At 38.5% G+C, this 17953-nt stretch overlaps 1 protein-coding gene across 2 annotated transcripts in view; it reads right to left on the bottom strand.

Annotated features, from left to right (window-relative positions):
* PLPP1 (phospholipid phosphatase 1) overlaps positions 1-17953 on the bottom strand; it is a 65258-nt gene that overhangs the window by 5428 nt on the left and 41877 nt on the right. For both annotated transcript variants that reach the window (XM_074932988.1, XM_074932987.1), the window contains exon 4: positions 10160-10217. In XM_074932988.1, coding sequence (XP_074789089.1) covers positions 10160-10217 — 58 coding nt within the window. The remainder of the gene's footprint in view (positions 1-10159; positions 10218-17953) is intronic.

Here is a 17953-nt window from a genome sequence, read left to right on the forward strand (position 1 = left end):
ATAGAGGTGTCCTGGTGTTACACTGTAATAACACTTCCTACTATTTTGACCCTGTTGACTAACAGAGGGCCATGACTTCAGGCTGTTTACAGAACCCCTCCTGACACAGTTTGCCTCAGCTTCTTTTGCTCCTCTGAAGTCATTTACAGCACAGGCTTAAAAAAGGGAAACAGAAGCAAATCCCTGCCTGCCTCTCTGCCTAAGTCTGTTTGCTAGAAAGGAATAAGCTTTAGAGTAGAATTTGTAATCTACAGGTGCAGCAGGAACTTTAGGAAGTGTCATCTGGTACACAGTAGTGTAAAGCCCCTTCACAGCAGTTCACTTGTTGCTGAGAAATACATCTGTGGGCTTACGAACACAGCAGGAGCATCCACAGCTGTTCTGGTAGCAACGTGCTCCTGTAAGTGACAGCTATGACACCATGCCAGCTTCCTGGCTATCCTGTTTCTGAGCATCTGTCTGATCATTCAGTAATATAATTCAGCTATGATCTATTTCTCCATCCTGCTGTTTCTCATGTTTGTTTTGTAAAGTACATAAAAAGATTTCATAGAAACTTTCTTGTAATGGGATTAAATAATCTTGAACTTTTTTCCCCCCCCGTACTAGCTAATGCTTACTCTATAATGAAAATATGCTCTTTACACCACACACATCCTGAACACAAGTTTCTTCTTAATCTATGGTCTAGTACTTCATTTCTAAAAATACACACAGGAATGAGAAGAAACTCACAGCCACTTTGTGGCTTGTTGCAAGAAGCCACAGACATGAGTGGAAGGGTCTCTGCAACTGAAGAGTTATTTGCTGCTCTTAATCTTTCTAGCATAGTTTTCAAGTATTTGCTCTTCCACTGAAGCAGTATTAATATACATATATACATGATGCCTGCCTACCTGATTTTAAAGTACAGTGACTTATTTCCTAGATGGACTTTTGTAACCATGCAGCTTCACAAGAAGATTTCCCAACAGCCAACATCTCACATCTCTACCTTAAGGGCACAAAATTGTTATAAATCTACCAAAGCCTCCTCACTCCACAAACTGAGGTCATATTTCAGATACTTCAATACTTAAAACTCCTCAGTCATTTCTCATTCAATATCTTTTCAGTTTTTTTCCAAAATCCTATTACACTAATCCTAAAAACTCTATACTGCAAAATGTTTTGCCTATTAGGGCATGGGAAATTCTCCTGTACTTTCAGTCTTCCTTTAAAAAAGAAGTTCTACTTGTTCTACTGGTACCAATTGATTTGTTCTGTCACTTTTCAAAAATTATTTTCTTCAATAGGATTTTAGGTTTCCCAGTATCAAAAGGCCCTAGTAATCACACTTCCTACAGGTTTCCTGTTGTGTCCTAAGGACTAGAAGTACACTTTCCCTTTGGAGATGTACCTGTTTTCCCTCTTATTTTTGTCTCTCCAATCCTAATACAGCATCATGAACTTAACAGCAAAACAGAGAAAGCATAAGGTTTTCTTAGAGACAAAACTCCTCTGTGAGACAGGGAAGCAAGAGCACTTCTTGAATTGTTCAAGTACAAGTAGTAAGAGTCTGGAGGAGAAATAAAGGTGCAGAAAGTCTGTTTTCTTACAAAGCAAGCCCTACTGTGAGAGACAATAGTGGCTGATACAAGTTTTGGGAAAGAACAAGTAAATGGCATTTACTTAACTTAGTATTTACCACTAGTCATGTCTAACTTCAGTTTCATGATACCTGCTTGAGCATCAAGAAAGTCCTATGGCATTACTGTTTTGCTCTTAACAGGCACAAGATCCTACTGCAGTTATCATTAGTATTTGGATCTTTTATTGACTATCATTAGAAAAGCTCATACTTTGAAGCAAGTCTGCTGACCCAAAAAGTTCAAAGTGCCACAAACAGTAATCAATGCTGTGGAAATCTACCATAAGGATTCTTCCCAAACCAAGAAGCTCTGAAACAGTAATGTGTAAGCCACCTCAAGTGTGTGTACACATGTATGTGGTTGGGTTTGGGATTTCTGGGGTGGAGGGAGGGGATATATAGAGGTACTGTGTTTTGGTGGTTTTGTTAATGAGACTGAGGTGGAAGTAGAAGGGAAAAGCACATGAGGCACCAGTGTTTTAAAGTCTTCAGAAAAAACAACCTCAGAATAACTAATCTGATAAACAATAGGGCAAAATTCTCCAGGAAGCCAGTGGTTAGGAAGGAAGACTGAGAACCCAGGCACACTTGTAAGACAGGTAAATTCTATTTCTATGGATATCCCAAGGACATCCTTACAGGACACTCCTAAGACTGAAGTCATCCATTAGGAAACTGAGTAGATGCACAGAGCACCAAAGTAACTATCCACCCTCCTACTCCATCAGTAAGTAAGCATCATACCCTTTCTGTGAGGAGAGGGGACTCCAGTAACTACAGTACTACACACTTCTAAAAGACAGTTTGCTCCTGAGTATCTTCAATACAGTTATTCAAACAAGATCTTCCAAGAGAATGAAAGACCTGAGACAATCACAATTCTTGCATAATGCTATAAAGCAACAGAAAACAGACACTTAAACAGATCTGCCATCTCCCTGTTCCGGTCCTGCTCAACAGTCCAGCAGTACAGACCCAAAACACACCTGCCCTACTCATACTAGGTAACAGGGGTGAAAAAAGCCCACTTCAGAAAACTTCCAAGCTTTTTCCTCCTTCTGTGAAGGTTTGCAAAACAGTTCTTCCCTTTCTGCATGTTACACGAACCGTTACAGATTCCTTTGTATAAAAGCTAGTTGATATAAAAGCTATTCATCATATTTCAGCTACCAGAAACTCTGGAATTCAAGGCAGTGTAAGAAATCCAGGAAATGGTTTAAAAATTGCAGTTCCAAGCACAAAACAATGGCCAACAGCCACAAGATGTGCTGAGAAATAATCTGTCATATATAATCTTGTGTTTATGCAAATACTACATACAAGAGAAGCAGCTTGTTTTATACTTGTAAGCACAGTATCTACAGAAAAATAGAGCTTTAAGCAGCAACCAATAAGGCACTGCCTGAAAACCAGAAATCAGTGTGCGGTGTCTCATGTGAAACTTGATTTTAATATGGATAATATCTATCCCATGTAATTTTAAACACAACAGGCTCATATACAAACAGAAAACTATTATAAAAGCACTACAGAGATGTAGCAGAATTCATGAGTCACTCATGAGCTAGGGTTCTTAAAGAAGAAAAAAGCAACTTAGACATCTAAGTTTGTCATTTTAATGACATCTTTTCTTAAAGAATATATACTTATGATCCCTGGTATATCTGCAATATTATCTGGTTTTTAGTTTTATTTTGATTGAGCAGAAAAAGGAAAAACACAGTATTTCAGAATTAATTTTTCCTCTTCCAGTGAAGGAAAAGGATACAGGTCTGCTTTACTTCAAGGTGGTCTATCTAAGCTGTTGTTCAAAGGGATATCTATCCCTTTAACCATGTATTCCTGCTGACTCCCCTGTACCAGCTCTGATGTTTGAATAGCCCTACAGTGAGCTGGTACAGGGAACTGATCCATTGGACAGATGAATTAAGGGGGAAAAAATGACTGGGCTAGAAAGAAAAGACAGAATAGGTACTTATCTGGCTGCTAAAATAGCTGCACACTACTGTTAAAAGGCAACTGATGCACAAGAGCTGCCGCCTATGCAATGCAAAAAAATCCCCTCTGTTACTAGCAATAGCCCAACTCTCAGTTCGATATCATAAGTACAATCAATCTATTCCATACAGACATTTCCCACTGGACAAGTAATATTTTATGGGTTTTTAATGCTCTAGTCTGAACTTGTCTGTACACAGCAGAAATAATTGTTTATTGACATCATTTTACCATCAAGCAGCATAAACATTTTATTCCACTGAAAATGTTAACACTTGGATCTTTTCTGATGAGAAAAAGCTAAATGTGTTCCTTCTACTTGGTATAAGGATTTTTCTTTTCTACCAAGTTATAGAAACCTTCACTAGAAGAACATAAGCACTGCAAAGTATTGCTTTCAGCTCAGTTCACAATAATCTCATCACTCCTGACAGCTTTAACTTCTAAGCAAACTATGGAGAAGTACTTTTGCTTTGTTTGCTTACTGTTAAAAAGTCTAAATACCAATGCAAGCAGAAGCACAAGCATCTCCATACTTGAGCCTTACAGCGTGACTAGTTACCCTTTATTTTTTCAACTCTTCAAGTAAGATGCTTAGTACTGGCCACAGCTACAGTCAAATAAAACATTTTCAGTAATGTCTTTTCATTAGTTTTTGAAGACTGGGTAGTCACTCCTCAGCTTTCACATGGGCAGGAACATATTAAGGACTGTTCTGTAACTCTAGACACAATAAAGAAATACTGCCAGGCAAAGAGATATACCTAAAATACTGGATAAAGGCTCCAAGGCTCTTACTTGGGTACTCTATCACTCAACCTTCAATCCCAACATAAACAATTAAAGTAAGATTTCAAGAACAAAGCTTGACTGGCACATTTAGGAACATGAGTACAGAAGGCATCCTAAACCCAACCTTCACTTGTGTTTATTTAGCCTGTGATCTCTGCTAAAGGTGGCTGTCCTTTCCCAACCGAAATACTAGTTGTCCTCCCCATTCTCATCTGTAATTCCCTGTGTCCTTGGACACATAAAACGTTCTTTCCCAATGAACAGTGGGAAAGCTTGAGAGCCACTCAAGTTACATCATGCAAAGATTCATCATCCCCTTTCGTCCCAAGTTTAAGCAACACAAACGTTGCCATCCCCAGAATAGCAGGGCAGCTTGGCTGGGTTTCCACAGCCCTGTTCTTCATGACAGGTTAGGAGCCAGCAGGGACATGCCCAGGCCAGCTACAGACAACACCAACTCCATTAAAGCAACCTGATCCTCAGCGCCACACTCATTTCTGCCAACTGCAAACAGTTGCAGTGGGGTCATTCTCCCTACTGAAGACAGCATACATTTTAATTTACAATAGTTTTCAGGTGTAAGTTTTAAAAAGAAGTTGAAGCAAAAATTTAGGACTATAACTGAAGCACCTCCCACTCTAGGGGAAGGGTGCTAGTTTGGTCACATGAACATTGCTAGAAGAGACATTCAACTACATTCACCCTCCCATTCTCCAAGCCAAGATAAAATGGTCTTGTTGACACAGGAGAGATAGTACCAGCTGTCTAACTATGAAAGAAAAGGAGCAGCAGGGGGAGGGGATGACGGAGACAATTTGGGATCCAGCATCTGTTATTAAGTCACTGGGTTCCCACACACTGTTGCACCTCAAACTCCCTCTAACTTCCACGTGAAGCTGCTGTTGGCAAAATCATCCCAGAGATAAAGGCTCCATCTGGACCCAAACTGACCCACCTAGCTCTGCCAAATGAATCTCAAAATACGTTCTCCACCACAACTTCCCAGCCTGGTAGTCTGCAAGCAGATTTTTTTTCTGTGGCTTCATTCTACATACCAGTTAGAACTATAAGAAACCAGAAGCCTAACCTGAAGCAGACTAAAAACCCAGGCCTTAAACTGGTCTAGTTAGACACAACCACTTTTTTACAGGTACATGGCAACATAATATCCAGTTAAAAATGTAGCAGTGACCTCTGTGGTATAATAATGTGAAATACACTACTGCTTGTTTAAATAGGTAGATTATACATGCTATTTAACATTCCCTAAGGTTATACAAAACCTACACATTTCTGTTGTACTATCATTCTTTTAGAACATGTTAGATATATGCTTTATGAAACAGAATTAATGCATTCTTCTTGTTACTCTGCAGATGAGCAAACCTCTTTTCTCAATGGAAGGTGCCCCAGTGATCTGCAGTAGGCACTGCCCTTGCTTCTGTTTTAATGCCAGACAGTCACATACGGCAAGCTATGTGAGACCAGTTCAAGTAGAGATTTTGCACATGAACACAGTAATAATTCAAGCACAGTAACAAAATGTAGATTCATTATATTTTGCCATAAAAGGCTTTAAGAAGAGACTAGCTTCATGAAGCTGCTATCAATTATGGAAATATGTAAATTGATATGGTATCACAGACTCATTTCTTCTATTTAGATAATAACCTTTAAAAGCTTGACTGCCACATGCATGTGAGGTGAATGCTGCTTCTGCACCTAGAACAGACAATAGTAAGTAACTGTAAATGCTGGGGAACAAAGGTTATTTGTGTTCTCCCAGAAATATGAGCCCAAATTACATACCAAGTAACCATTTTTGGGGTTAAAAGTAAAGTTCTACTCTCTAATGCTGTCCCACAAACCAAGAGACAAACTAAGGAGAAATGCTTCAAATTTCCAGATATGTCCTTGCTTAAACTATTCATTTTGAATAGAATATCATGTGGCATGATAGTCTTGTTTGTTTCTTGAGCTCTTTTAAAACTCGATATGTATTTTCAATATGGAATTTCAAGCTTTTCAGCTACTATCCTTCCCTTCTTAACTAAATCACACATTTTCTTCTACATGCTCCTGAAGCAAGAAAATGAGACACCATCTACACAAAATCCCTGCTTCCAGCATAACGAAGCCCCCAGAATACTAAGACATTAAAATTACAACATCTTTAAGAGATGAACTTTTAAAGAAACACCCACCCAGCAGTACCTACAACTTACAGTTTTTGTCAACATCTTCCTTCACATTGAATATAAAGCCTAAGCCATCAGATATTTCTGAGATGTCAGATGCCTTCACTATGAGGTGGAAATATGCAGCACAGGATTATGTTCAAAATTGCAGTTTTTAATCCCAATACCAGCAAAGCCATGTAGTCAGAACTCAGATACCACAGTTCTCACCGAGACTGGAATTTCTCATGTCACCAAAGGTTTAAAGCATCTAAAACATTTGAAAAGGCTGATGAACCACCTCATGTTATTTTTTAATCCATCATGTGCAAGTGCACATAACAAAAAAGCTACAATTTACAGCAGAATTGCCGGACTGCAAACAAGGTAAGTAACTGAAGTTGCGAGAAGTGTGTCACTACTTCACTTAGTATTTTGCAAGGTGCCTTCAAGCCACACACATCAACTTCAAGCATCTCATTTCACAGCTGCAGTGTTTGTGGCAGAGATCATTTCCCCTTTGATTCCACTGAAATGTTCCCTCATTTTTGAAATTCATAACCTGACACAGTACATATGTTTAGCAGGTAACATTTAAGAGCACGCTTTCTGCAGCATGTACATGGCAGACTGCTCCAGTCTCTCCAGAAGCCAGTATGCTGGTGTCTGGTTATGATTAATGCTGCCTATGAGTAATACCACATGTTAATGATTCTGTCCTGCTCATGACTCAGTCCATGGCTGGATTAAGTGTGCAAAGAGCAGATAAAGCTGGCACCAGAGTTCAGTTAACAAACAGGTTATCAAGTGCCACAGATTCGGTTTAGAGCCAGCAGCAGCATCCTGCCTTGCCACATGCACAAGGGGGAGGGTTAGAAAACAGTTTTCCTCATGTTCCTGCAGTAGCTATCTGTCTGCTTGAAGACATCTGTACTTTCTTTTTGTTACCTTTTTTTAATAATAAAAAGACCACATGCAATACAAAGGTTAGTATGCAGTAACGCTGTGTTAATCAGCAAAGTACAAACATCTTGCACAGGTGTCATTAACCTTCTTCAGACATCTGTATGAAAGACTCCCAACAATTTCTGGGTGAATAACCTTGTTACAGGACAGAAGAAAGGACAAATCTAATCTCCACAAAGCCTCTTACTTGTACTGGCTAACAGCCCAGCCAGAGACAAGAAACTGGGGTGCAGGAATAGATGATGAATGCCTTCTCCTTCAGCCAGGGTTCTGGCTACTCATTGACAAGTTTACTGAATAACAAACTAATCTCCAATAAAGCACTTACTGTCTAACTCTTAACATGACATTTGTTGAAGTCATTCATACCCTTCTAGTTTAAGGGTGCTAAGTAAAGCCATGTTGTCTTGCAGTTACTACAGAACTGAAAGAACATGAGGGCAGTTTCTGGAGCAGCAGGCTCAACTACAGTTTTATTTCATTGCTGAACCAGGACTGACACAAGCTCTGGATTTACAGCATTTCTAAGTGGCATACAGAGGATGATTTGACTTCCACTGCTCTACTTCTCCCCCATGCAGAAGGCTGTTAAGAGCGAAGCTCACATACACACAAAGCCCCAAGACACATAAGGTTCAGTTGCCTGTTGAGGAACTCTCCACACAAGCTCCTTTGCATGGATTCAAAAAGCCATGCCACAGGCAGCTACAGAACACATTATTTAACCCACATGAAGTTAATATTTTCAAAACAAAGAATTCTTGACTTTCTTGCCAAAGGCTGCATTTTTTCAAATCCTACCAGGTTAAACAAACAAGGTCTAAAGACCAAGCTGTTCAAGCCCATCTTCTATTACATTGCATTCACCTAAAGATGGCCTCAGTATTACAGCAAGAGAGAGGGGGGTAGGGTGGGGCAGGCAGTGAGGCACACACAGGTTTTAATTAACAGTTGAAAGGTTTGAAAATAGCAACTCCTTTCAGTCTGTAGCAGTTGAGAAGTCCTCCTGACCACCACCATTTCCCCAGTCTGCAGCAAGCAGGATTCTCCTGACACACACCCATGACAGAGGTAAAAGTTCAGACAAATTCAGATCCCTGCTAAATGACTATAATCCAGTCAGTATAAATTATAAACCATACACACTGCCACACATCTAGCCAGTCTTTTCTTGCCTGTAAGTTTGTGCTTCTGAGAAGTGGCAGTATTCCATTCTCATATCGCTCAACAAAATCATGCATGGAGAAGCTGGATCAAAGGGTATGGCTTAACCCAATGGAGCAAATCAGTATTAGGTTGTTATACAGCAGTAATTGCTCCACTGCCCTATGGAAATAGTGGGTTTGGAATCATATCACAAATGGACCTACATGATTTTGGAGACTGCCAGTCATAATGTGCAAGACACTATTTTTAAAATAGCTGACAGATAAGGAAGCTGCACTATATTCCAGTCAAACCCATGACATAATAGCACTGTGAACTCTTGGTATTTTAACACTAAAGACAGGTGAGAAGGGAGAGGAACTAAACAGGTTTAGCAATAAACAAACTTCAGTGATAGATCTAAACTGAACACTGAGCTTCTGAAAAGCCTTTATTTTAAAATAAAGTTTAAAAATACCTATGTCATACTGAAAAGCCTACCCCCCTTTCTGTTTGTGGTTGTAGCTTTTTTACTTTAGTTTGGATAATGTGTCCATCCACTGTGGATGTTATAACACTGCCAAGAGACAGAAAAAATTTAAAGTGCAATCAAGATAAGAAGGCAAATTGAATCTGAGCTCTGAAAATCCTGGCATGTATGTATTATGTTAGGAATTTATATCCAGGACTTAAGCTTAATTTTCCAACTACCTTGAAGACAAAAGTGCACAAAATTGTTTAATACTTTCTGTGTTGCAAATTAGCAGAGGGAGAACAATCAAAATCAATCTTTCAGAGTTACAAATCTTGTCCTAGGACTGAAGGTAATTGACCCTAGATGACTTGGAACAACTTGAACTGAAATAGATTATGCTGCAACTGAAGCATTAGAAGAATTGATATTATTATTAGTATCTAGGTCCCCACACAGATCCATCCCCTTGCTTCCCTCACACTTCCTCCCCACCCCTAGAAGATAGGAGAAACTAAAAGGAATTTAAAAATTCAGGTTGACTTTGTTTTGTGCATATGGACCCATACACATTTGACCAGGGTTTAAGTTTATGGGTTTTGTTTTTTAAATAGGCTTTCCATGTTTCATTAATTCAGACATACCTTATTATATATTTTTATATGGCTTGCAATACTTCCAATATAACTAAATTTAAGTAGCAGCATATTTTCCAAACCCACTTGTCAATAGGTTCATTTTAGAGAAGACACACAAGCCAACTACCATATTAAGTATTTGTAGGCACACTGAACATAAATTCTCTTCGTGTCCCAGTATCAGTGGTGTTCCCTTACAACTCCTACTGAGAAATCTTCAGGTAAACATCCTACAAAAGCAATGTCTCTTGCGCAACGCAGCCAAATAAATACTTCAAATTTTGTACTAGGTAACTTAACAGACTTTTCGTTGCCATTTAAATGGAAAGAGCATACTTACTGCTAGGAAGAGCATGCAGTACATGGAGAACGAAGAATGGCCAGAGTAAAATGATAGTCTAGAAGAGAAGAAAGCAGACATCTCATCATTTTGCTTTTGCAACACAGTCTACAGTGATACTAATTTATCTTACACAAGTGAACTGGTAAATTGGCAAACATATCCATGCTTTTTCTTCATGTAGGGAGGCTAGCTAGGCACAACAGCCATTATGCATGTCTGACAACAGCTTCTGACGAACAGCAGATTTCTCTACTCAGCAGATACCTTATTCCAGCATTAAGTTCATCTCCACATTAGGTAGTAACTACTAGCTCTCTGACTGAGCAGCAAGTAGACACATCCTCCAAACTAGGTGTCCTTTAAAGCAGTATATTTGCTTCTTCATCTTAACACCAGAATACTGTAATTATTATCAATTTTTAAAATTACTTACCTGATAGTCACAGTAGGTATATGAGAAGAAATGACACATTGATCACCAATTAGTTTTGGTCACCATCAAGAGGCCATAGTGTACAACTATCTAGACGTTTATACCACATACACATATGTATACCTTTGGTAAATGTACTGATTGATGCAGACCACTATCATCTGTCATTGAAGGGTCAGGGGAAAGGCTGGAAGGCAGTTCATTAGCCAGCCAACCACAAAAGACAACACTTCATCTAATATTTGTAGAAATATCTTCATACTTCGCTATCTCATTTAAAGAGTGTTAACATTGCTTTCAGCTCATAAGGGCTTCTAGCAAGTCCAGACTGAAGGGACTCAACAGTTGATGCTGACACTCTGGCATGCCTTCAGCAAAGTCCTCCCCCGCACAGGTGGTTTCTGAAAGGAGCTGAGTATCAGAGATATAAAACAAATCCCACCCACCTTTTCATCAGGAAGAGAAGACAAAAGGGAAAGACATTTCTAACTCCATCTTAAGCAGCAACATGAAAGAAACTGTAAACTATTTTTTCTATTTTATGCACAGACCCTCGTAACAATGCTGCTTAACAGGTACCAGCCAGGCTTCTGTGCAATTTAGCTAAGTAACACAGCACTCCTGACTTAAAAGAGTTTGGCATATATAAACAAGACCAACTTAAGTGTCATAGCCCTCCACCATATCCAGCAGTCCCTGTTTTGATGCCTCAGGCAGGCAGAGAGCCTGAGGCCATGGAAATTCCTGGTCAGGGAAAGCATTTCTACTCTTCAGGTATGAAGATAGTAACGAAGTAATTAAGGCAGCTCTGATGCCCAGTAAGATAATTGGGTTTAACATTCACTACTCAAATACCACAAAGAAGAGAATAGAACAAACTTATGCACAAGTGAAACTGCACAACTTCCTGAATTAATTTTCACACCTAATATCATGAAACTGAATCAGGCATCAGAAAAACCCACATAAGTTTCCTCTACACGTTTTAGAGTTCCTGGCTTATAGTTGATTCAAAGCACAGCCAATAAATAGCTTTTCAGTTTCAGAGGTACTAAATAAGAAGTCTTGAATGACTACTTTTGTGGGGTGTGAATATATATAATATCACAGATATTTTAAAATTCAGTTCTTAAATAGAAAAACTGTATTGACAATGTGTTATTCATGTTAATATTCAATTATCAATTGAATATCAATGTTAATATTCAGATGTTTAAAATTCAAAAACATAAGATTACATTTTAGCTACACATCTCCACTTTAGTACTCTTAACTCTTCACCAGTTAAAATCTCTGGGCAAGAATCCACTGTGAAAGCCAATAAGCATTTTGAAGATCTCTGTCTTTCAGACAAATGTCATCTGAGCCATGAAAGCAGAGCATGCTGTTCTACAGAACAGAAGATAGAGTAAGGAATTCGTGGCTCCTACAGCAATATTTTATCCACTGACTTTGGGCCTACTCCTGTTGTCCACTGCCTTTGGAGCTATATCTGTTGTCCATAAGATGACATTTCCTGTAATTCCTGAAGACAACCTGTTGCCAACTGAAGGAATACAGAAGGCTAATAATCAAGAGAAGGAATAAATGCAATTCTTTAAGTTTATTTTGGAATTCCTATACCATTTTAAAGGTGGTATTCTCAGGTTTAGGTTGATGTCACATTAGCCCAATGTAACATTAAGAACGTGTTGTTCCAAATTGAAGATTAAAAAATTTGAATGCATTCTTATCAGGCATAGATAAGTATGCTGTACATGATTGAAAGTGTTGTGCTTAGCACATAAAGTAATGCCAGAAATACAACTGGGACAAAGTATTGATCCAACTTGTACATTGTGCAATCTCACTGAAATTTCTTTGGCAATACTGCTGATTCTAGCTTTCTTTAAAACACAGACATCTAAAAAAAATAATCTTAAAACCCTTTCAAACCCTAAGTTTGACAATGGAAAAGTTTACCAGCAATTCCTCAGCACGCAAACAACATCCTCCCAAAGCCAGGAGAACATCTGTCTATCAAACCAGCCAAGCGGCTGCACAGCCCAGGCTTCTTTGTGATCATATTGCAAGTACTGGTTTGCCATGAGACAGCATTTACAAAATAAATACATTTTTAATTAAGAAATTAACCACTCCTTAGTAATCCCAAGAATGCAGAAGTATTATAAGATACATTAATAAATAAAATGGTACAGACAACTCTCAAAACCCCTACCTTTTGCTAATGAAAGAAAGGCTAAATTATCCCAGTAGGAGTTTGCACATCAAATTCTGGGACATCTTTTCAAAATTAATATTAGAACAGTATCCAGTAAAACTGTAGCATCATGAAACAGAATTGGTAACTGCAAAACTTGTTTTGATTTTTTCCAAAATGGCAAAGTCTGACATCAAAAGGACAGCTTTTCAGAGATCTATGCTTTTTACTCCATCAACACCTACCTCACAGATCTCTTCTGATGTGAGGAACAAGGCTTCATTTTAACAGGAAAAAGCATAAGATTTAGTTTTTTCCACTTGGGCGATGATCATATCTCAGTTGAGGTCTACAGTTTCCATCATATACAGTACCACTGCACATCTCAAAATGGTCTTAAAACAAGGTAATTTAAGGGCAGTTTAGCTTTCTTGAAACTTAGCAGTTTTGCCACAAATTTCACATTGTTTATGATAAAGAAAAAAGCAAAGACATTATACCTCCTTAAAAAGTTGCCAGAAGACTGATTACAATTAATCACTACAGTCTGTCACTGTAAATCTGTGTTTTTAAAGATTACCTGGGAAAATTTGTATTTTATAAGAAATAATTGAACTGAACCACACAGTACTTTTAGCCAGGACTTCTAATCCCAAGATAGCAAGTCTAAGTAAGATTGCCTTGCAGGACTTGACATTGAAAACCATTTCACTCTGTTCTATTCCTTTCCATGCACAAAAGCAACTTGGCCTAGGGAGCAGAGCCTGCTTGATAGAAGGTACCATTTCTTTAATTTGTAGAAAAATGAAACAATACACACAGCAGATAAAAGGATCATTTGTCTTACACTGTCACAAGAAAGCATATTTTGTAAAGTGCATTATTTCATAAGGGAAATACTGAACAGCGGAGCTCAATACACAAGCTTCATGTCTTCTCTCCATAGAATGCCTTTGTAAGAACACCTGAATACGCAGAAACATTTAAGCAAAGTGCAGGAATCTGACAGGGAAATAAATATTGGAACACTTCATACAAGAGAAGTTATTTTAATGCAAAGTAACATTTCATCATAAAATTATTCCTAGTACAGGAGGGGGGTGGGAAGACATACGATTGTTAATAAGATGGTTATCTTCAAGGAAATGTCCAGTCTCATTTTAGACATTAAAAATTTCAAAGCAAACAAATTGCAAAGGCTATCTAATGAAACAAGGGAAAAGAAAACTAATCATGAAAATTAAATTAAGGCGTGAAGTTTGGTTTTGGTTTTTTTCTGGGAGTTTGTTTGGTTGTTGTTCTTTTGTGTTTTTTTTTTAACAGAGTTACAGTTTTGGAGGCATTCACAGAACAGACAACATAAGCATTTTGAAAGTTTGGTTGAACTTCAAAAACATTATACAAGTTAGCCCCATACCAGTTAATCTAGCACAGGTCCCTAGCTACTGGGAACTGCTCCAGGTGATTTAACTGCACTCACTGGCATGCATGAATACAGCCTGTGAAAGAGCTCTAAACAAAGCTGAAATAAAATTCCTGGCAAATGACTGGTAAAGGGCACCACCTTGGCAACTGTGTTGAAATAAATTATCAAGGTCAAAACTGTCAGCTCTCATTTCCTAAAGACTTCTTTGAAGATTACATTTTGAGTTTGCAATGGCAGACAACACACAGCTTGTTTTGAGTGCAGCCAGCATGTGAGCAATAGATCAACTTAAGTAGGGAACTGTTCTTTCCTCTGGACATCTGAGTTGTAATATGAAACTGTACATTAGTAATACAATTATAATTATGAAACAACAGCTGCATTATCTGTTACCACAAATAGAAAAAAGTCACAGGCTGAAATTAGAGAACTTCAACTATCCAAAGTTAAATTCAACTTCAGAGAGTGTGCTTCTCACTCACATATACACTTGCTAGCTGTGCAAGTCTGCTTTGGAATCTAAGAGAGTTCAGACTGCAGAGAGTACAGCTGAAGTAACCAGACTTGCACAACATGGCTTAATATTTACCACTTCAGGTTAAAAGGTTTCACTTTTGTCTATGTGCTTACTGAGCTGACAAACCAAAAAAGGGACAGCTCTTTGGATCTCCTTAGTCACCAGGTTTTCAGTGTTCCTCCAAGCCCTGAACTCTGAACTTTCAGGCCCCACCCCAACATCCATACTCAGTAAAAAAACCTAAAAAAATATATCTAAAAAATATATTTAGAAGTCACTGATTGCATTATTATGACAAACCTGCACTGCTCAACTAAACTGCAATAAATACTGCATCAAAAAATCTGTAGTAGACTCAGGAAGCCTGAGCAGGTAGATTAAGATCCCTTTAGCACACACCCAGGACTATTACACATGGAAAAAAAACCACTTCACGCTGTACAAGAATGTGTGCTGATGGGAATTAGTTTAACCAGTGTTAAAGCAATAGCATAAATCAAACTGTATTGCAACACTGCAACGAAATTTAGGATGACTACAAGAGGAAGCCATTAGCACCCTAAATAAACAAACATGCTGGCATCCAGTTTGTCTTCTAAATACTCATATCACTGCTGTTCCTCCTCCTTTATATTCAACTGTCCTTTAAGGGAGAATATAGATTTTTGAGAACAATTAATAAAAAATTTTGTTCTAATTTGATTCTCAACCTCTGAAAAACTACAGTATGTCCTCAGAACTGATTTACAAGATGACTCAAGCTTCAGCTACAAAACGTTTTAACAGCAAATTCCTTATAATAGGTACTGTAGAAGAGAATTAAGGCAACCATTAAGTACATCCACTGTCAGTACTCATTTGCAGATCACCTGCACCACCTTCTATTTGGCCCAGAAACAGAAGTTATGGAAAACACAGTATGGAAGCACATGTATAACACATACACACTCTTAACTGGTTAGTTAGAAACCTGCTATCATAGCTGAAATTGTTTGCTGAAAGGGCTAATCTGTCGAAAGACTGTTTAGACCTATTCTCACATCCTCCTCTGGAAAAGATCTGAACGCCTACTTTCTACTCCCAACTCTGCAGTGTATTAATCAAGGAAGAACATGTTACACTTATGTCTTCCCATCTGCAACTGTACTGTGTCTCACAGCAGCAGCATGATAATTAAGCACTTCACATCCCTGGAATGAAAAAAGCTGCTTGTTTACCTGAAGATTATAGAGACATTACACACATGTAGCAATGTTCTGCTTCCCCATTTTAAAAAGCAGGAAATCAATGGGGGGCAGGATGTTTGCTATATGCATTTTTTTCTCTAATGAATACTGCACTCTTCACTTTCAGAATTAGAAACCTGGACTGTATCCTTGTACAACACTGAAACGACTTTGTTATGGAACTAGTGGGAAAGTTTTCAGTTTTGAAAATGTGAAATAACATTTTGAATGGCATCCATTAAAAATTCTAAATTTTATTATATTTTCTGGAAAAAAAAAAAAAAAGCTGGACCATCAGTTACCCAGATTTAAAATTCAACCCTGATTTTTCAAGGTGCATTCTGAAAGGACAATAAAATTCCAAAGGGACACATCTGGCATTTATGAAATCCAGTTTGAAGCATATCTTACACATGAACAAGACGAAAAGCCCTCATATCTATGTCTCAATAGAAAAACAGAAACAAGCCAATCATAACTCAACAGTATATGTTTTAAGAGACAGGAAGACTGGAATGCCTCTGAATCTGCACCTTAAATGAGAGATCAACAAATAAGCTCCAGAGTAAAAGTTCGTGAATTGAAGGGTTCAAGAAATTAAACCAGATGTTGACCCTTCTCCTATTAACTCAACTTAAAGTACAGCTGGAAAGGCATAAAAATAAAATAGGAAGTCATTAAAGAAGCTCACTTAGATGTTTGGAAGCCAAGGTTAAAGTCTTGCCCAAGGCTGAAGAATACAAAGAATTGCTAAGTCATCCTTTCAGGCTCAGTAATTGTTGTACACAAAAGTGATTGGGGGACAACCCCAAGATGTTTTAGAATCCACTAGTTAGACTGGGCATCTCTAACACTAAAGTACAGATTAAAATTTCTAACGACTAGGGGCATAGGAACTCAAGCATCTCGTATCTAGAATGGCTTCCTCTCCTAGAGAAAGTCAGCTGCCTCAAAATCTGCAGGAAGGACATAACAGAGTGGAAGCGATTCAACAGCCTTCCTTTGACACTGCTGTTGGACAGGCCTAACAGGAAGATTGCTTTCTACTAAGCTGTTACTCAGGAGTAAAAATGAACTAGTTGGACATGTCAGCAATAGCCTTGGTTACAGCAACTATGAGGCAGTAAGATTTCAAGGACAACTTCCTCAGAGCACAAATACATTCCATCCCATTGTGGAAGAAAACAAGCAGGAATAGCAAGAGGCCATCTTGATTCAGTGAGCAACATCTTAGTTTAGGTAAAAAAATATCATGAGAGGTACAGACTGCTTACCAAGGACAAGTACTGAAGAATCACCCAAACATGCAAAGGAATTAGGAAGTCCAAGGCTGGAGCTAGTGAGGGATACAACGAGCAGTGTGAAGGTGTTCAACTGGTAGGTCAGCAGCAAAACAAAGACAAGGATAACATGGGCCCACCACTGAACAGGGTGAGCTGTATGCTGTGACAAAGCGAATAGAAAAGCTAAAGGTATTTGATACCTTGACTCAGGTTTTGAAGTCTTTTCCAACAAGACCTTTTCAGACTTCCAGGTCTTCAAGCATAGTAGTGAAGTTTAGTCAAAGAAGATCTAACCATGATTACTTAAAGCTGGACTTGCAAGTCCATGAGACTGGATGGCTTGCACCCAGTGGTGCTGAAGGTAGATGATGCCCTGATGAGGCTGTTTAGATATCTTTAAGAAGCCATGCTAAGGAGGCAGATGGTACCCTTGATGGTTAGAAAAAGTGCAAGAATGAATGAAGGAATATATTTTCCCAACAGGCTGTGGAGTATCCACCTCCAGAGCTCTTCAACAAATCAGGATGCACAGAGTTTTGTCAAAACTCTATAGTTAGCCTCCATTTTAAACAGGAGGTTGGACTAAACCTCCAGAGATCCCCTCCTATATACACACAAAGGCTTCCTAAACATCCAGCCACGTACCAGAAGTATTTAAGCCATTCTTGCTAGACATTTTAACAAGGTCTCCACAGTCTTCAAGATC

This window comes from Athene noctua, chromosome Z (assembly GCF_965140245.1).
Source record: "Athene noctua chromosome Z, bAthNoc1.hap1.1, whole genome shotgun sequence".
Taxonomy (NCBI): Eukaryota; Metazoa; Chordata; class Aves; order Strigiformes; family Strigidae; genus Athene; species Athene noctua.